This window comes from Delphinus delphis, chromosome 11, assembly GCF_949987515.2.
Source record: "Delphinus delphis chromosome 11, mDelDel1.2, whole genome shotgun sequence".
NCBI classification, from domain to species: Eukaryota; Metazoa; Chordata; class Mammalia; order Artiodactyla; family Delphinidae; genus Delphinus; species Delphinus delphis.
Window position 1 is genome coordinate 95,784,706 of NC_082693.1, and position 16,327 is coordinate 95,801,032.

Sequence of the window (16,327 nt, forward strand, 5' to 3'; positions counted from 1 at the left end):
AAATGGTGCTGAGTGAATAGGAAATATTTTCCCTTACTTGTCCTAGACTAGCCACTTTCAGAGACTCAAAGGATGCACACTACAGTGCCTTTATTATAGGATTTAGCACCCCAAACACCCCCTTGGGGTACGTGATCCTCTCCAGGCTCAATGTCATCGTCTATAACCCTTCCTCACCTGGGGGGTTCCTCATGTTCCCAATTTATACATTCATTCCTTCACCCATACAACAACTATTAAGGCTGGCTCATGCCAGGCAGGGTGAGGACCCCAGGACACAGTGAGAATACGGTGGACGCAGCCCCTCCTTCCAGGAGGACATTAAACCACTAAAAGAGAGTCACCCCACCTTTAGGCCTACGGTACTGGTCAGTGAGGACCCACGGGGTGCCCCGCTCGCTGGGGCAGCTCCTGGGCCTTCGCCAGCTCCTGGTCCCGCGCAGGGGCAGGGGTGGCCATGTGGACTGTCCAAGGGTCGCGGTTCCACCACCCACGTGTCAAGCAGGGCCGGCTCTGCTCCCTGCGACGCGGCCCCGGGTGTAGCCCGAGATATTGAAGGTCGTTTGGCCACAGCCCCCGGGTTCCCCAGCGGCTCGGCTCACAGCCTGCGCCGGGCGGGCGGGGACGGCTTTCTCCGTGCGGGCGGCGGCGGGAGCTGAAGGTCAAATCCGACCACCTTCGGGATCCAGCCAGCCCGCCGGAAGTCCTGCGGGCGGGGCGGGCGGGGCGGGGCGGGGGTCTGGCCGCTGAAGGGCGGAACCCGGAACTCTGGCGTCCCTAGGCTCCGGCGCGACATAGCTGGATGGAGAGACGGCCGCCTTGAGACCGCGGGACGCGAGCGATGGGTGAAGGTTCCCAGTCCGGGGCCCCCGAGACCGGAGTGTGATGGGGGAGGCCACGTGGGCGCTTCCATCCGCCCACCCACTTACTTGGGACCGCGGTGGGGGGGTGCTCGCCGCCCTCCTGGCGGTAGCAAGTCCTGCGTCCGCAGCCTCTGGAGCAGGCCGAGCCACACCGGCGGTGGGGGGCGCGGGGGGACGGGGGGGCGGGGACCTGGCCTCACTTGACCTCCCAGGGTTCCGGGAGCCCCAGGTCAGAGAGGCAAATTCGCGGGCGTCTGGGGGTAGGCAGGTCTCAGGCCCGGCCGGGAGAGCCTGAAGGGCGAAAATGTTAGCCCTGGGCGACGGAGGAAGCAGCCCTGACTTGAGCAGGCCGGAGACAGTGTAGTGCCCGGTGGTCGGGACTGGGGCCTGGGGTCGTGCCGCCCGCGCTAAATCCTCGCTCCGCCCCATTCTCTCTGTGTGACCTGGAGAATGGCCTGCACCTCCCTGTGCCTCAGTTTCTGGGTTTGCGAAGGGACAGAAAAGGAAACTGAGGGTTGAGAGGTTTTACTAACTTGCTCAAGGTCACACAGCCAGCAAGTGGCAGAGCCCAGGCCTAGCTAACCCCCCAACCTATTCTAGAAAGTTCTGCTGTGAAGCCCTCCCAAGGTTTTCCTCACCCAGTGGACCCCGCTTAGCTTTCCTCATCTGGCTCTCTCCCCATAACCCCCGGGGGCAGCGCAGGCAGCTGAGCCCCCTGGGTACTGCCAATGCTCTGGACACCTTGGGTGTGGATGAGGGGCTCCGGAAGTTCAGGCTCCATGAATGGTCACTCTGTGTTTCAGGTCTAATCTCAGAGCTGAAGCTCGCTATGCCCTGGGGCCACATTGCTGCCAAAGCCTGGGGCTCCCATAAGAGCCCCCCAGTTCTCTGCCTTCACGGGTGGCTGGACAATGCCAACTCCTTTGACAGACTCATCCCTCTTCTCCCGAAAGGTGGGCGTGAGGCTGAATGGAAGCCAAGGGGTGAGGCAGTGGGACTGCAGGAGAATCAGGAAGGGGAGGTGGCTGACCTAGACGCCTTCCCCTACCCTTTCCCTCTGTCTCAGACTTTTATTACGTTGCCATGGATTTCGGGGGTCATGGGCTGTCATCCCATTATAGCCCAGGTTTCCCGTATGACCACCAAAACTTTGTGAGTGAGGTCCGAAGGGTCGCAGCAGGTGAGTAAGAGACAGAGCCTGTATGTTCATCTCTGTGTGTTGTGGGGGTGTGTGTGTGGGGGGGTGCTCTGGGACATGCCCTCATCCTTGGAGTTGGTTGTGGTGGCCAGGAAGCAACGCTGGCTTGGGCGTGACTTGAGGTCTGGCCCCAGTTCTGCCAGGAATTCATGGGTGACTTTGGGAAAGCTGGAGAGAGCTGGCAAGAAGAGCACACTTCTTCCTGCGAGTTCCACCCCTGCTGTGGAACTGGGACTCCTTTAAGTGGGTTTCCTGAGTGGGGCATCCCAGATGCTGGGGAGGGATTTCCAGAGCACAGCGACTGCAGGACAGAGGGTGCGGGGAGGCTGGGCCCATCCAGACCTGGCTCCGTGTGTTTTCAGCCCTGAAATGGAACCGTTTTTCCCTCCTGGGCCACAGTTTTGGTGAGTACGCTTTGGCCAAGACCTGACTGGTCTTGGGCTGTGGGGCTGTGAGGAAGGGAGGGGAGTTGGTACACAGGTATCTTTCCCTTGCACTTCTGGAACCGCAAGGGGAGATGGAGGGGGTTCATCAGACATTGACCCTTGGGCACCATGCCCTCTGGCCTCAGGTAGCTCCCCAAGGACACGTGGCCCCGTAGATAGCAGTCCCCGGATCTGACGAGGGAAACAGGGTCATGTCTGATGCAGGGACCCCGTGGCCCCAGAGAGGGAGCCTCAAGTTTGATAGTGAATGCAGAGCCCGGCCTGCTGGTGGGGGCCAGGAGCCTGGCCCCTGGCTCGGGGCTGGCTCGACCCCTGGGAAGGAGTTTTAGAAGGACTTTGAGAGCTGGGGAATATCAGCTAACTACTCTTTCGTCCCCCCAGGTGGCACTGTGGGTGGAATGGTGAGTAGCTTACAGTGACCGTCCCTGCTCGTGCTCCAGGTGGGTGGGGAGAGCAGGACGACGAAGGGGAACTTGCCTGGAGAGGGGGGTGCCTCCTCGCATCGGGGGTTCCAGGCGCGTTTTAGTGACTGTGCCAGCTTCCTTTGTAGGCCCGTGATAATCACTGTTGTGAGGGCATTCCTGATGGAGTTAAGTGTTCCAACAGTGCCCGTCTCCTCCGTCACAGAGAACCCTGGAGTCCAGCCCCAGGGTCGGGAGCTTGATGCTGAATGCAGATGGGAGTAGGGGAGAGAAGGGTGCCCTGAAGGGACAGGAGATTCTTGCTGGCCTCTTGGGCAGCACCCTTTCCCCAGCCTAAAACACCGGTGTCCCCACAGGAAAGTGAGTCCCTTTCCCTGCCTACTCTCCCCTTCATCTTTCCCCTTTTGTGTCACATTATAGTTTTCCTGTATCTTCCCTGAGATGGTGGATAAACTTGTCTTGCTGGAATCCTCGCCATTTATCCTGGAAACTAACGTAAGGACAGGGCTTTTCATGCATGCTGTCGCTGGGGAAGACCTGGGTCCGGTCCCAGGTAGTGCCCTCAGCCCTGCCTCCCTCAGTGGGGCGGGAGGAGGTGGCAGAGGGTAGACAAAGGGCCTTAGGCCCCCCCCCCCCAGAGGACAGGGTTATGCTACTTACACCCTAGGAGTGGGCAAGGAACAGGGCGTGTGGGCCTGGGTCATCCTTGGGAACCCTGTGTGTGGCCTGGAGTCTGCAGGATGCCAGGTGGGTCACGAGGCGGCAGGGGTGAGAGAGGGTAGAAGCAGTGGGCTGAGGAAGCTCTGGGGGCGCACGGTTGGGTGCGCCCACCTGCACTTGTGCTCAGTCAAGTACCTTTGAGCTGTGCACACACTGCACAACTGCACACAGTAGACCTGAGTGTGGACCCGTGGGAAAAGTGCTGACCCCTCTCGCCACCACCACCAATGACAACAACCAGAGCTAACTCTGCATCTGAGGGCTGGCTCTGCCGTTTCCCTGCTCTGTGACCCTAGGCAGGTCACTTTGCCTCTCTGGGCCTCAGTTTCCTCACCTGTAAAATGAGGAGGTTGGAGTAGAGGACTGTGGAGGTGCCCTCCAGCTATGACAGGTGGTCATTCTGTTCCCGAGGGCTCAGCCTCACATGGGTCCTTCATCAGTTTCAGTTTTCTTGTCCATAAAATGATCACAGATTCCATAAGGGCAAGAACCATAGCTGTCTCTTTACCACCACTTGCCGAGTCCCGGCACACAGTAAGTGCTTGATAAACGTGCGTTGCATGAGCAGAGAGCTCGTAGGTTACTGTGAGGATTCACTGAGACAGCGGTGGCTGCCACTCTTGCTTCTTTACCGGTTTCACCCACTGAGTTGACACACACAGTGCCCCCAGGGGCTTCCTCCATCTTCAACCTGATCCGTCCAGCTGTCCCGGGCCTCAGGCAGGGCTGGGATGGCTGTGACCGAGGCAGTCACAGGGCTAACTGGCAAGGACTGATCCCATGCCGCCGCCCGCTGGGTCAGAATGCATCTTGGGCCAGGCGGGTGTGCAGCTGAGGGGCTCTTGAGGGTGGAGGGTGGGGCTGGGCGAGGGAGCAGGCCCCTTTGCGTGCGTGCAGCTGGGAGCCCCACCCTGCCCACCCAGCAGAACCCATGAATCCTTAGGAACTGGAGAACATGCTGAGCTACAAGCGGAAAGCCATAGAGAACATGCTGCAGGTGGAGGCCTCCAAGAAGCCCTCCCAAGTGGTCAGCCCGGAGGAGATGCTGCAGGGGTGGGTGCCGGCGGGTGAGACCGGTAGCGTCAGAGGCCTGGGGGAGCTCTGGACCACGGAGGGAAGAGATCTCTGGGGCACGGAGGAAGCTTCCTTCTCCTACTGGCAAATCCACAGCAAGCCTGCTTCTCCCTGTGCTCACCTGGCGCTCCTTAGCCGCCCCAGCTGGGGCTTGAGCTGCGTTCTCCCCACCCCTCCGCATGCTCTCTGCCCCCCTCTCCACACACACACACCCCCACACCGATGCGAACATCCCCATCGGTACAGGCCTGTGTCCTAGTGGGGTAGCCTTTTCCCTGCCCTCCTCTCCTTTCATCTGGCCTCCCCTGCCCCAAGGCATCCAGTGTCCTCCTTGTCTCCCCCAGGTTCCTGAAGAACAACAGTCATGTGGGAGAAGAGTGTGGGAAACTCCTACTGCAGAGAGGAACCACACAGGTGGCCACAGGTAAGGGACTCGCTGTCCAAGGCCGTTGCTTATTGGCACTGTGCTTACTGAGGAATGATGATGGCTGGGCTTTATGGCTGCTTGCTCGGGCCCAGGCATGATACTTAGTGCTTTACAAAAAGTATCTCCTTTAGCGCTCCTACTGCCCTATTTTCATCCCGTTTAAAGCAGGGGAAACTGAGGCTCAGAAGGGCCAAGCGGCTTGTGCCAGGTCAGGCGGCTACTGCCTATCCTGGAAAGCCACGTCCTGTGGGGAGCTTGGTCAGGGGTCTTGGGACTAAATGTTGGGGTACAGCACAGCCCTGCTCTGCTGATCCTGTGTGGTGGGTGCCTGGTGTCCGAGGCTAGGCTTTGAGGACTCCCGTGGGGCAAGCGACTTTGAAGGTGGTTTTCCGAATGGAGAAGCGGAGGTGGGGGCACCTCGGCTTTGAAGGTGGTTTTCCGAATGGAGAAGTGGAGGTGGGGGCACCTTGGCTTTGAAGGTGGTTTTCAGAATGGAGAAGCGGAGGTGGGGGCACCTTGGCTTCAGGGCAGCATCAGGCCTGTGTTTTCTACACTTTATCTCCCAACATATTCATTGAAGAAACCTTTTACTCGGAGTCCGCTCTGTGCCCTGCCCCTTTCGAGGCTGCAGGAGCATGGTGAACCAGAACAGACACCCGCCCTCTCCTGGTGGCCCAGTACCCGGCCAGCACAACTCCAGGGGGCGCCACCCACAAGCGCCCTTGCTGGCAGCGACTGCCCCAGGAACTCAGAGATTGTGGGCAAGCTCCTTCCCACAGTCAGACTCCCTGGTCTTCTTAGGTGACTTCAGTTTGTAAAGAACCAAACGAGGCAGGGGTCAAAACCCCAAATGCCTGTGGGAGCTGAACAAGTTGTGAAATTATGCCGGCTGCTGGGAGTGGGGCCGTGAGAAGTGGTGGGGATTGTGGCACTGAGACCGTGCGCCCTGCAGGAGGGCGGCTCCCAGGGCTTATCACATGGGAACTCGGGGCTCCTGTGGCCAGAATTTCTAGCTGCTCAAAAGGAGCCAGAGGTCTGCTGTGCTGTAATATTTTTTTTGGCCGCACCACGTGGCACGCAGGATCTTAGTTCCCCAACCAGGGATCAAACTCGTGCCCCCTGCAGTGGCAGCGCGGAGTCTTAACCACTGGACCGCCAGGGAAGTCCCTGCTGTGTTGTAATGTTTCTCAGAAGTTGCCAGCACACCATTAGGTCAAGTGCAATATACCTAAGGAGGTTGGAGACCCGTTCTTGTCTTGGTTACCGTCTCTGAGCGTTTGTCTGGCCCTTCCTGCAAATCCATCATGGAGGAGGGAGGTCGATGGCAGAGGGCGTGGGCCCCAGCTTCCCTGATGTGCTGGTACAGATGGCGGGCCAGAGGGGCCCCCGTGCAGAAGTGGGCTAATCCGGAATTAGACGTGCACCTGGCCTGGGAAGCCGATTTGGCCAGCCCAGGGTCACATGAAACAGTGAGCAGAGGTCCGCTGAGCCACTTGTCAAGGGGGTGGGCAGAGGGGGTGGGAGGGGTGGGCAGTGGGCAGGCGGCTGGATCGTTGTGTCGGGCCCAGCCCCTCAGCAGCAGTGTGGCCCTTTGAGGCCCGGGGTTAACCTAAAAGAAGACCAAGCAGCCTCCCAGACCCAAGTGGGCGGGGTGACAGCGGGGGAGCTGGCATTCCAGGACCCTCCTGAGCCCGTTCCCTCAGGCCCCAGAGCCTCCGAGAGCCCCCATTCCGTTCTGGAGCCGCACACACCTCCGTCATCCAACCCCATACCCCCCAACTCTGAATTCCTTCCCTAGGGCTGCCGTCACAAAGTCCCACAGATGGGGCAGCTTCAACAGCAGACGTTTACGTTTACTGTCTCACTGTTTCAGAGGCCAGAAGCCAAGGCCAGAGCGCTGGCAGGGCTGTGACAGGCTGTCCGTGCCTGTCTCCTGGCTTCTGGTGGCCTCAGGTGTTCCTTGGCTCATGTGTGACCCTCTCCCCACGTCTTCACAGGGTGTGAGGTGAGAGCGCTTTGGAAAAAACGGGGTAAGGGGCTCAGGATGTTCAGTAGAAGGGCCTGGGTTGGCCTTGTGGAGAAGGTGACTCCTGAACCCCGTGATGCAGATGAGCTGCCGGCAAGGGCTTGGTGCACGAGCTCCATCAGGCTTGTGGGAGAAACGAGGCCGTGAGCCAGGGCGAGGAGGGAGGCCAGCTCCTATCTTATCTGCCTCTTATCTGCGTTCCCATCACAGCCCTGGCCCAGGCCTTCGGAATGAGGTCAACGTGTTAGCGTTAGCGTGAAGGAGGGAAGGTCCAGCTCCGGGTGGGGTTAATGACCAAGGACTGTCTGTTGTCAGTATCCACCGCCTGCAGCCGGCCCACCATGGGGGTGCTCAGACCCTGTCACAGGCTGGGCTGCCCTGGGGCTGTGGGCATGATTTCTTTTGACTTGCGCAGTTAGGTTGTTCATATTTAGAATGGAGAGAGTTTATGTAAAAATGGAGATTTCCGGTTTCTTTTGAAAAATGGCAACACCTGGCAGCACATTCTGCCTTCCGCATAGGCAAGAACAGCTGCGCGGAGACCCTGCTGTGTGCGAGCGGGCGCTGCACCCACTCTGCCCAGCCTCTGCGGTGAGTCCGTGACCTTGGCAGGCCCCAGCAGAGGAAGCGGGTGGTGCACCCACCATCCTGATACCTCCCGGTATCCACCAACACAGAGGCTCTCCAAACTCAGAGATTTTTATGGGAGCTTTATCACATAGGCGTGAATGATGGTTAACCCAGGCTCTAGCCGCTCTCCCTTCCCCGAAGGGCCGGGCTGGAAGTTCCACGTTCCTAATCATGGCTTGATCTTTCTAGTGACCAGCCCCCATCCTGAAGCCATCAAGAACCCACCAAGGGTCACCTCATTAGAACAAAAGACACTCCTATCGCTCAGGAAATTCCAAGGCATTTAGGAGCTCTGTGTCAGAGATCAAATGTTCGGACAAAAGATGCTTCTTGCACTTTCACCACTTTAGGAAACAACAACAGTTTTTAGGAGCTCTGGCTAGGAGCCAAGGACCAGGACTAAAATATATGTTTTGTTATATCACAGTGTCACAGTCCCTAACTGTTGGCAGGGAAGCGGGGAGTCTATGGTCCTGATAATATCTCCTGCATTCAAGACCATTTCATTTTTTAAAATTATTTAATTATTTGTTTAATTATTTATTTATTAATTTTTGGCTGCGTTGGGTCTTCGTTGCTGCGCACCGGCTTTCTCTAGTTGCGGCCAGCCGGGGCTACTCTTCGTTGCGGTGTGCGGGCTTCTCATTGCGGTGGCTTCTCTTGTCGTGGAGCACGGGCTCTAGGCGCACAGGCTTCAGCAGTTGTGGCACGAGGGCTCAATAGTTGTGGCTCGCAGGCTCTAGAGCACAGGCTCAGTAGTTGTGGTGCACGGGCTTAGTTGTTCCACGGCATGTCGAATCTTCCTGGACCAGGGCTCAAACCCGTGTCCCCTGCATTGGCAGGCGGATTCTTAACCACTGTGCCACCAGGGAAGCCCCTGGACTCCTTATTTAAGTGACATCTGTGCTGGCCCACTGGTCTGAGAAACACCATTCCTGCCCTCACAAAGGTCATTGTCACAGGAGAGGCAGACAGAAAAGCAGCCGGCTGCGGGAGTGCCTGGGGCCACGTCAGGATGTGTCAGGTGGAAGCAGGCTTGAAAAGAGCTGGAGGACTTGACCACAGGGAGGAGCAATTCTTAGGGCAGAGAAAACAGCACGATGGGGGTCCCCAATACCTGGGGGGTCACCCCACCCCCAAGAAAACCCCCTTTTTAAGTCTTTTCACATCCTCTCAGCACCTGAAACCCAGGCCTGGAGGAAGGAGGAGGGCAGTGAGCCTGGGGGCAGGGGCACCCAGGGGTCACCCCTGGTCCTGCACATGCAGCAGGGCCAGTCATCTGTGCAGGGAGGTCGTGGCTGGAGCTGAAGGCAGCCCAGAAGCCTCAGCCGTGGTTTGATCAGGCTGAGATGATCTAGTAGTGTGGAAACCAGGAAACCTTCCAACGACATGGTCCTTCTAAGTATTTTGAGTCACAGATGTCTAAGAACCTCTATCAACAATTAGCTGTGGGGCTTCCCTGGTAACGCAGTGGTTAAGAATCCGCCTGCCAGTGCAGGGGACACAGGTTCGAGCCCTGGTCCGGGAAGATCCCACATGCCGCGGAGCAACTAAGCCCGTGAGCCACAGCTACTGAGCCTGTGCTCTAGAGCCCACGAGCCATAACTACTAAGCCCGTACGCCACAACTACTGGATCCCACGTGCCTGGTGCCCGTGCTCCACAATAAGAGAAGCCACTGAAACAACGAAGAGTAGCCCCCGCTCGCCGCAACTAGAGAAAGCCCGCGCACAGCAGCAAAGACCCAACGCAGCCAAAAATAAATAAATAAATAAATTTTAAAAAAGAAACAGCTGTGAGTTAAAAAGAGCCCAAACCCCTTGTTGTCCTGGAAGATATGATCTAGCAGAGGGTAAATGATAGAGTGCATTAGAAAGTGCCGGGAGGGACTTCCCTGGTGGTCCAGTGGTTAAGAATCCACCTTCCAGTGCAGGGGATGCGGGTTTGATCCCTCGTCGGGGAACTAATATCCTACATGCCACGGGGCAGCTAAGCCTGCGCCACAACTACTGAGCCAACATGCTCTGGAGCCCGTGAGTCACAACTAGAGAGAAGCCTGCGCACCACGATGAAGATCCCAGGTGCAGCAGCTGAGACCCGATGCAGCCAAATAATAAATACTAAAGAAAGAAAGAAAGTGCTGGGAGTTACGGAGAGAAATAAATCAGCGGGGGATGGAGGGGCTCTGGTAAGATGTTTGTGGGTGTAAAGGGGAGGTCCAGGAGGCCTGGCTGGGATGGTGGCATTTGAGCAAAGGTGTGTAGGGAGGAGGGAGCAGCCTTGCTTCTCCTGGCCGGCGCGTTCTCCTGGGGTGACCCACGTCACCGTATCATCTCCCTTTCTCACTCCCTGCGCTGCTCACATCAGGCAGCCTCCAGGGTCTGAGATTCTGTGACCTCCCTGAGACCCTGCAGCCCTTTTTTTTGTTTTTTTTTAGTATTTATGCATGCATGCATGCTGCGCCGGCTCTTAGTTGCGGCACGTGGGAGTTTCGTTGTGGCACACGGGCTTCTTAGTTGCCGTATGTGGACTCTTAGTTGCGGTACGTGGACTCTTAGTTGCAGCATGCAGACTTTTAGTTGTGGCAGGCATGCGGGATCTAGTTCTCCGACCAGGGATCGAACCCGGGCCCCTTGCATTGGGAGCACGGAGTCTTATCCACTGAACCACCAGGGAAGTCCCCTGGCAGCCCTTCCTTGAGGAGACATTGCCCAGGCGGGAACTGCTGGGTGTCCATCCTCATTAGGTGAGGCCAAGTTGCCCCCACTGGGACCGTGGCAGAGAACCCAGCTGGAGCTGGGACGACCCAGGCCTCTCAACCCCTCCAGCCTTTCTTTTTTGGCTCGATTTCTCTCCAACAAGTGAGGATGCAATCCTTAGCTCTTAGGCACTTCCTGGTGCTTAAAGATCCGAGTGAACATTTTAAGGTTCTCAGAGATGAGACTACGATGCCGGGTGGGTAATTGTCCCACCACCATCATTCTGTGCTGCCCTCTGGGATGGCCGGGGAGGCACCTGCATGGGCGTTCCTGTCCGTGGCAGGGTAGCTGTGGGCAAGCTCTGCTCTGGCTGAACCCCAAGAGGATATTGGGGGTGGTCTCTGCAGGTCCAGGCTGAAGAAATGAGCCCCGGCTGCACGGGGCCCAGGGTCCCAGGGGAGCCGAGCTGAGTTCCCCCCGCCCCCCGCACCCTAACAGGCGGCGCTGAGGCCATGTCTCCATGCTTCCTTCCAGGTCTGTTTCTGAACAGAGATCGGAGGATCACTAGGGTGAGTGCTGCTGTCTTCCCACCCTTCACAGTGTGCCTGTCAGCTTCTTTCTTTTTCTTTTTTTATGGTAGTAAAATATACATAGTATGATATTTATGCTATATGTATATTCTGTGCCCAGTAATCCCAGCCCTAGATATGTGCCCGGCAACAGTGTGTGCTGTGCGCTCCATAAGACATGTATGAGAGCATTCCTGGCAGCTTTATTCATCATAGCCCCAAAGGAGAAATCACCCAAATGTCCATCAACAATAGAATGCATAAACTGTTACACAGTCATACAGTGGAACACCACACAGGAATGAAAAAAGCACAGTTACAGAGCAAAAGAAGCCCAAACCAAAGAACACAATGATTCTATGTATATGAAGTTCAAAAAGTGGCAAAATTGACCTAGGGGGGTGCCCTTGGAGAAAACCCCTGAAGGGAGCCTGCTGGGTGCTGAGGGGTTCCAGGCCTTCATCCGGGTCATGGCTGCACGGCCGCATCCGTATGTCAAAGGCCATAATGGGCTGACACCCAGGTCTGTGGACTTCGCTGTAAGTTATACTTGAATTACAAAAGAAAAATACAGATCTGAGGATGTAAGTGGACTAGGAAAAGGAGGTCAAAGGAGAGATGGAGAGGAAGAGAAAAAAGAAGCCAGAGGGACTTCCCTGGTGGTGCAGTGGTTAAGAATCCACCTGCCAATGCAGAGGACACGGGTTTGAGCCCTGGTCCGGGAAGATCCCACATGCCACGGAGCAACTAAGTCCGTGCACCACAACTACTGAGCCTGCCCTCTAGAGCCCGCGAGCCACAACTACTGAGCCCACGTGCCACAACAGCTGAAGCCTGCGCGCCTAGAGCCCGTGCTCTGCAGCAAGAGAAGCCACCGCAATGAGAAGCCCGCACACCTCGATGAAGAGTAGCCCCCGCTCGCCGCAACTAGAGAAAGCCCGCGCGCAGCAACGAAGACCCAGTGCAGCCAAAACATAAATTAATTAAAAAAACGAGGCTGAGAAGCTGGGGTAGGAGGAGGTGAGGGGCAGTTCACGCCTGAGCTGAGTCCTGGCACCACCTCCTGTTAGCTGTTGACTGTGACATAAGGACTTAGCGTTTCTGATCCTTCGGGGAGGAGATAATGTGTGACGTGTCTGGGTCCTCAGTAAATGCTCATGCATTAGGCCTCGTGGTTGATAGGGGAGCCTCTGCTTCTGGAAAAGCCCCTGAGGTCACTGTGGCCCGAGGAGCAGGAGGTGGCTGGGAGGGGTTAGTGCAGAACGACGACAGTAAGTGGCTGAGCAGGCAGCTGTGTGCCTGTGTCTTCACAGGAGTCGTAGCTTCATCGTGATGCTGTAGCACAGCGCGACAGTCGGTCCGTATGGGAGCTCTCTTGAATTAACCCGCTCAGTACACGCTCACTGAGCCCGCCTCTGTCGCGCCGTGTGCCGAGAGCTGTGAACACAGAGAAAATCCTGAGAGCTGCTGCCCTCAGAGGCTTCTTGGCCTAGAGCGGCACAGTCCAATAGAAGTATAATGTGAGCTCGTGTTAATGTCACGTCTTCTAGCGGCCGTATGAACAGTGAAAACAGGTGAAATCAACTTTAATAATATTTTCTAACTCAGTGTATCCAAGGTGTTACCACTTCAGCATGTAATCAACATAAAAAATTATTGAGATATTTGACATATTGTTTTCTTATACTAAGTCTTCGAAATCCAGCGTGCAGTTTACACCTACAGTGTGTCTCAGGCTGGACTAGCCCCATTTCAAGCTCTCAGTAGCCACAGATGGCGGATGGTTACCGTGTGGACAGTATAGACCTAGACCTCTTAAATGGTCCTAAGATGGGGAGGTCAGGGCTGTGATGGAGGCCAGCAGTGGCTGCGGAGACACCAAGGTGCACTCTTTCTGCACTGTGGCCTAAGCAGGTTTCTTTCTCATGGAAACAGTCGGTGGAGGTAAGTGGGCTGTGCTTGCCGAGAGTCCAGAGCCCAGGCTGGCTGGGCAGCGTTACAGGGCAGCCCGTGGACCGGGAAAGGAGGTGTGGAGGGGCCACGCCTCAGTCCCAAACCTAAGCCCAGAAGTAGCCCAGGTCACTTGTCTGCATTTAGTTGCATGGCCACACCTGGCTGAGGGGAGTCTGGGACATGCCTAGCTGGGCAACCATGAGCCCAGGAAGAGGGAGAACAGATTTGGAGGTGGAGGGGGGAAGTCTCTGGCCTGAGGGAGTTAAAGCCCTCTGTTGAGGCAGTGATACGGTTGGGCAGTGGGCTTGGTCCTGGTTAGGTGGCCAAAGGGGCCCCCACTGTTCCCAAGGGAGACCGGTTTCTGCCCCCGGCAATGCCAGAGCCTTGTGGTGAGAATTCTCTGGGGTTTTGTCTCTGCAGCCAGAGTATTACTTCAATTTCATCAGCAGGGAGCTGTTTGTGCATTCCATCAGGAAGCTGCAGGCCCGCGTCCTCTTCATCAAGTAAGTCTGAACCAAGCGCCCCAGACAGACGTGAGTGCCAGGAATCTCCAGGTCTCCTGGTGTGAGACCTCTTCGCCATCTTTCTTGGGCAGCCCCCCGGCCGCTGGTGTGTGGAAGGCAGGCAAGGCAGTGGGAGGGCTTGGGCAGCTGGGGATGGGAAAGGACTGCACCGCACTTTTCAGCAGGTGTCTGTATCTGTGGGGGGCACGCCCAGGTAAGGCAGAGAGACTGGCAGACACTGGAGTCTGGCCCTTGCCCTCCCCAGTCCTCCAGCCACCCTGGGCCCCTGACATCCCCAGACCTACACTGCTCCTGTCTGCTGTCCTCCCTTCCCCCACCTGCTAGCCAGAAGCCATCCACTGCCTCTGGGTGCCACGGCACAGTGAACATCCTTTGGTGTGGCTTAGGTGCCACCACCCACTCCACTGCAGCCATCCTGGACTGGCAGGAACTGTGACTTCCAGGGACACATCTGCCGAGCACAGGGGTTTAGAAGGCATGGACTCGATAGGGGCAGATCCAGACCACAGTGAGATACACTGCACACCCCTAGGATGGCCAGACTCTAAAAGTGAGATAACAAGTGTTGGTGAGGATGCGGAGAAACTAGAACCCTTGCATGCTGCTGTAGGATTGTAAACTTTTTTTGTTGTTTTTAAATGGCTGCATTGGGTCTTTGTTGCTGCGCACGGGCTTCCTGTAGTTGTGGTGAGCGGGGGCTACTCTTCGTGGCGGTGCGTGGGCTTCTCATTGTGGTGGCTTCTCTTGTTGCAGAGCACGGGCTCTAGGTGCGCGGGCTTCAGTAGTTGCAGCGCGTGGGCTCTAGGGCGTGCGGGCTTCAGTAGTTGTGGCGCACGGGCTTAGTTGCTCCACGGCATGCGGGATCTTCCCGGACCAGGGCTCAAACCCATGTCCCCTGCATTGGCAGGCGGATTCTTAACCACTGTGCCACCAGGGAAGCCCCTGGTATTGTAAAATGGTGCAGCCGCTTTGGAAAAGTCTGGCAGTTTCTCAAGCCATTAAATTACCATGACCCCGCAGTTCCACTCCCAGGTGTGTTTCCAGCGTCTGTGCACACAACAGCTTGTACTGATGGCACACAGCAGCGTCTTTCCTGATCGAATGAATAGTGTTGGAGGCAACCCAGATGTCCATCAATGGACAGATAAGCAAAACATGCTCCATCCGTACAACGGACTCTTGTTCAGTGACAAGCGGAATGAAGCACTGATACACACTGTGACGTGGACGGACCTTGACAACATTAGGCTAATTGAAAGGAGCCAGGCACAGGAGTCCAGGGAGCATGAGTCCATTCACATGCAAGTCCAGATAGGGAAACATACAGAGACAAGGCCGATCAGTGGTTGTGTAAGACCGGGAGCTCTATGTGGAAACTGTAGGTGCGGGATTGTTTGTTGTTGTTGAGGTGATTAATTATGTTCTAAGATTGACAGTGGTGATGCTTGCACAACTCTGAATATACCAAAACCCATGGAACTGCGCACTTTAAAGGGGTGAAATTATCTCCATAAGGCTGCTAACAGAGAAGGAACGCACGGACTCTGAGCCCGTTCAGATCCCAGCTCCGCCATTCAGTGGCTGTGACCATGGCCAGGTCCCCTGAGATAAACCTGAATTGCTTCACTTGAGCAGGCCTCAGTGAGCTGTGAGTGCCTGCGGGGACTGAATAACTCAATCCTGAATTAAACCTGGGCTCCAAGGGACCCAGCTGTGGGAAGATTGGAGGGACGCCCAGGCTGGTCTCAGTCTCAGAGCCTGGAGCCCAGGGCTAGGGGAGAGCATGCAAGGAGGTGGTCCCAGATGAACCTTTCTTCTCGTTTCCCAGAGCAACCCAAGGGTTTTACGATCTGAGGAGAGAGAATGATGCCAACACGGAGCTCGTGCTATTCGTGACCAGCTCACTGAGATCCACCCTGAAAGAGGTGGGTATGTAGGGCTCAGGGCAGCTGGGCTGCAGGAGGGGCTGCCAGGCCACCCCGGGCTCCAGCTCACCCATCTCTTTTCTTGCACTGGGACCTCTGGTCTGGCCCTAGGTCTAACAGGTGACCCCCCAGGAGCTACCAGGCCTCACTCCCTGCTGCGGTCCCTGGAGACCTGGGGTCACATATAAATCAGCACAGAAAGCAGACTTCTCATTGGCAGAATCTCCTGGCTTTATTGTCCTCACATATTCCCTACGCCACACCCAACTCGGCACTGCCACGATTTCCTAGGGTCCCACATGGGAACAGATGACCAGTCTCGTCAGTGGGTGCTGGCCTCCCAGTTGGAGGGCTGGGACATGTGCTGTGACTTTGCCCTTTGCCTGGGTTCCTGGGAGCACCTGGCATTTTATGACCATCATCCACCATAAACACCTGACCCTGGGGCCTGTGCAGACGACTGGGTGTCACTAGAGGGAAGCCCGTGTGGCTGGCTGGCCAACTGCAGTGCCTTCCTGCCTTGTCGGCCTTTCTCCCGGGCAAGGGCGAGTTTGAAAGGCTGATGGTCTATTCCTTTTGCAAGCGGACCTTATAAGATGCTCAGAACCAGCAGCAGCCCCGACTACCAGCCCCCTCCCCAGCCTAGCTCTACAACTTCAGCTCAGAATGGCCTAGAACCCCAGGGTTTGGGCTCCTCCCTCCCAGACAGGCCTTTCTCACTGGTTTTGAGCCAGGCCCTGACACCCCCCAGGGGGTGCTGTGACTGACTGGGGCCCGCGAGGCTACGGGTCAGGCACTGCCAAGGCTCCTGTGGTGGACACTTGGAACCACTGGGAGGCAGCAGGCCGTGGG

General features: G+C 56.7%; 1 protein-coding gene across 4 annotated transcripts in view; it reads left to right on the plus strand.

The window, feature by feature from the left end:
- SERHL2 (serine hydrolase like 2) overlaps positions 1 to 16,327 on the plus strand; it is a 33,299-nt gene that overhangs the window by 16,494 nt on the left and 478 nt on the right. Inside the window, exons 1-11 of one of the 4 annotated variants that reach the window (XM_060025782.1) lie at positions 754 to 845; positions 1,667 to 1,816; positions 1,930 to 2,043; positions 2,424 to 2,465; positions 2,889 to 2,908; positions 3,350 to 3,424; positions 4,593 to 4,702; positions 5,068 to 5,147; positions 11,039 to 11,073; positions 13,447 to 13,529; positions 15,379 to 15,475. In XM_060025782.1, coding sequence (XP_059881765.1) covers positions 842 to 845; positions 1,667 to 1,816; positions 1,930 to 2,043; positions 2,424 to 2,465; positions 2,889 to 2,908; positions 3,350 to 3,424; positions 4,593 to 4,702; positions 5,068 to 5,147; positions 11,039 to 11,073; positions 13,447 to 13,529; positions 15,379 to 15,475 — 810 coding nt within the window. In that variant the 5' untranslated portion in view covers positions 754 to 841. Of the gene's footprint in view, positions 1 to 753; positions 852 to 930; positions 1,021 to 1,666; positions 1,817 to 1,929; positions 2,044 to 2,423; positions 2,466 to 2,888; positions 2,909 to 3,349; positions 3,425 to 4,592; positions 4,703 to 5,067; positions 5,148 to 11,038; positions 11,074 to 13,446; positions 13,530 to 15,378; positions 15,476 to 16,327 lie in introns of those variants that run through there. The other 3 variants (XM_060025781.1, XM_069541217.1, XM_060025783.1) reach the window with 3 other exon arrangements.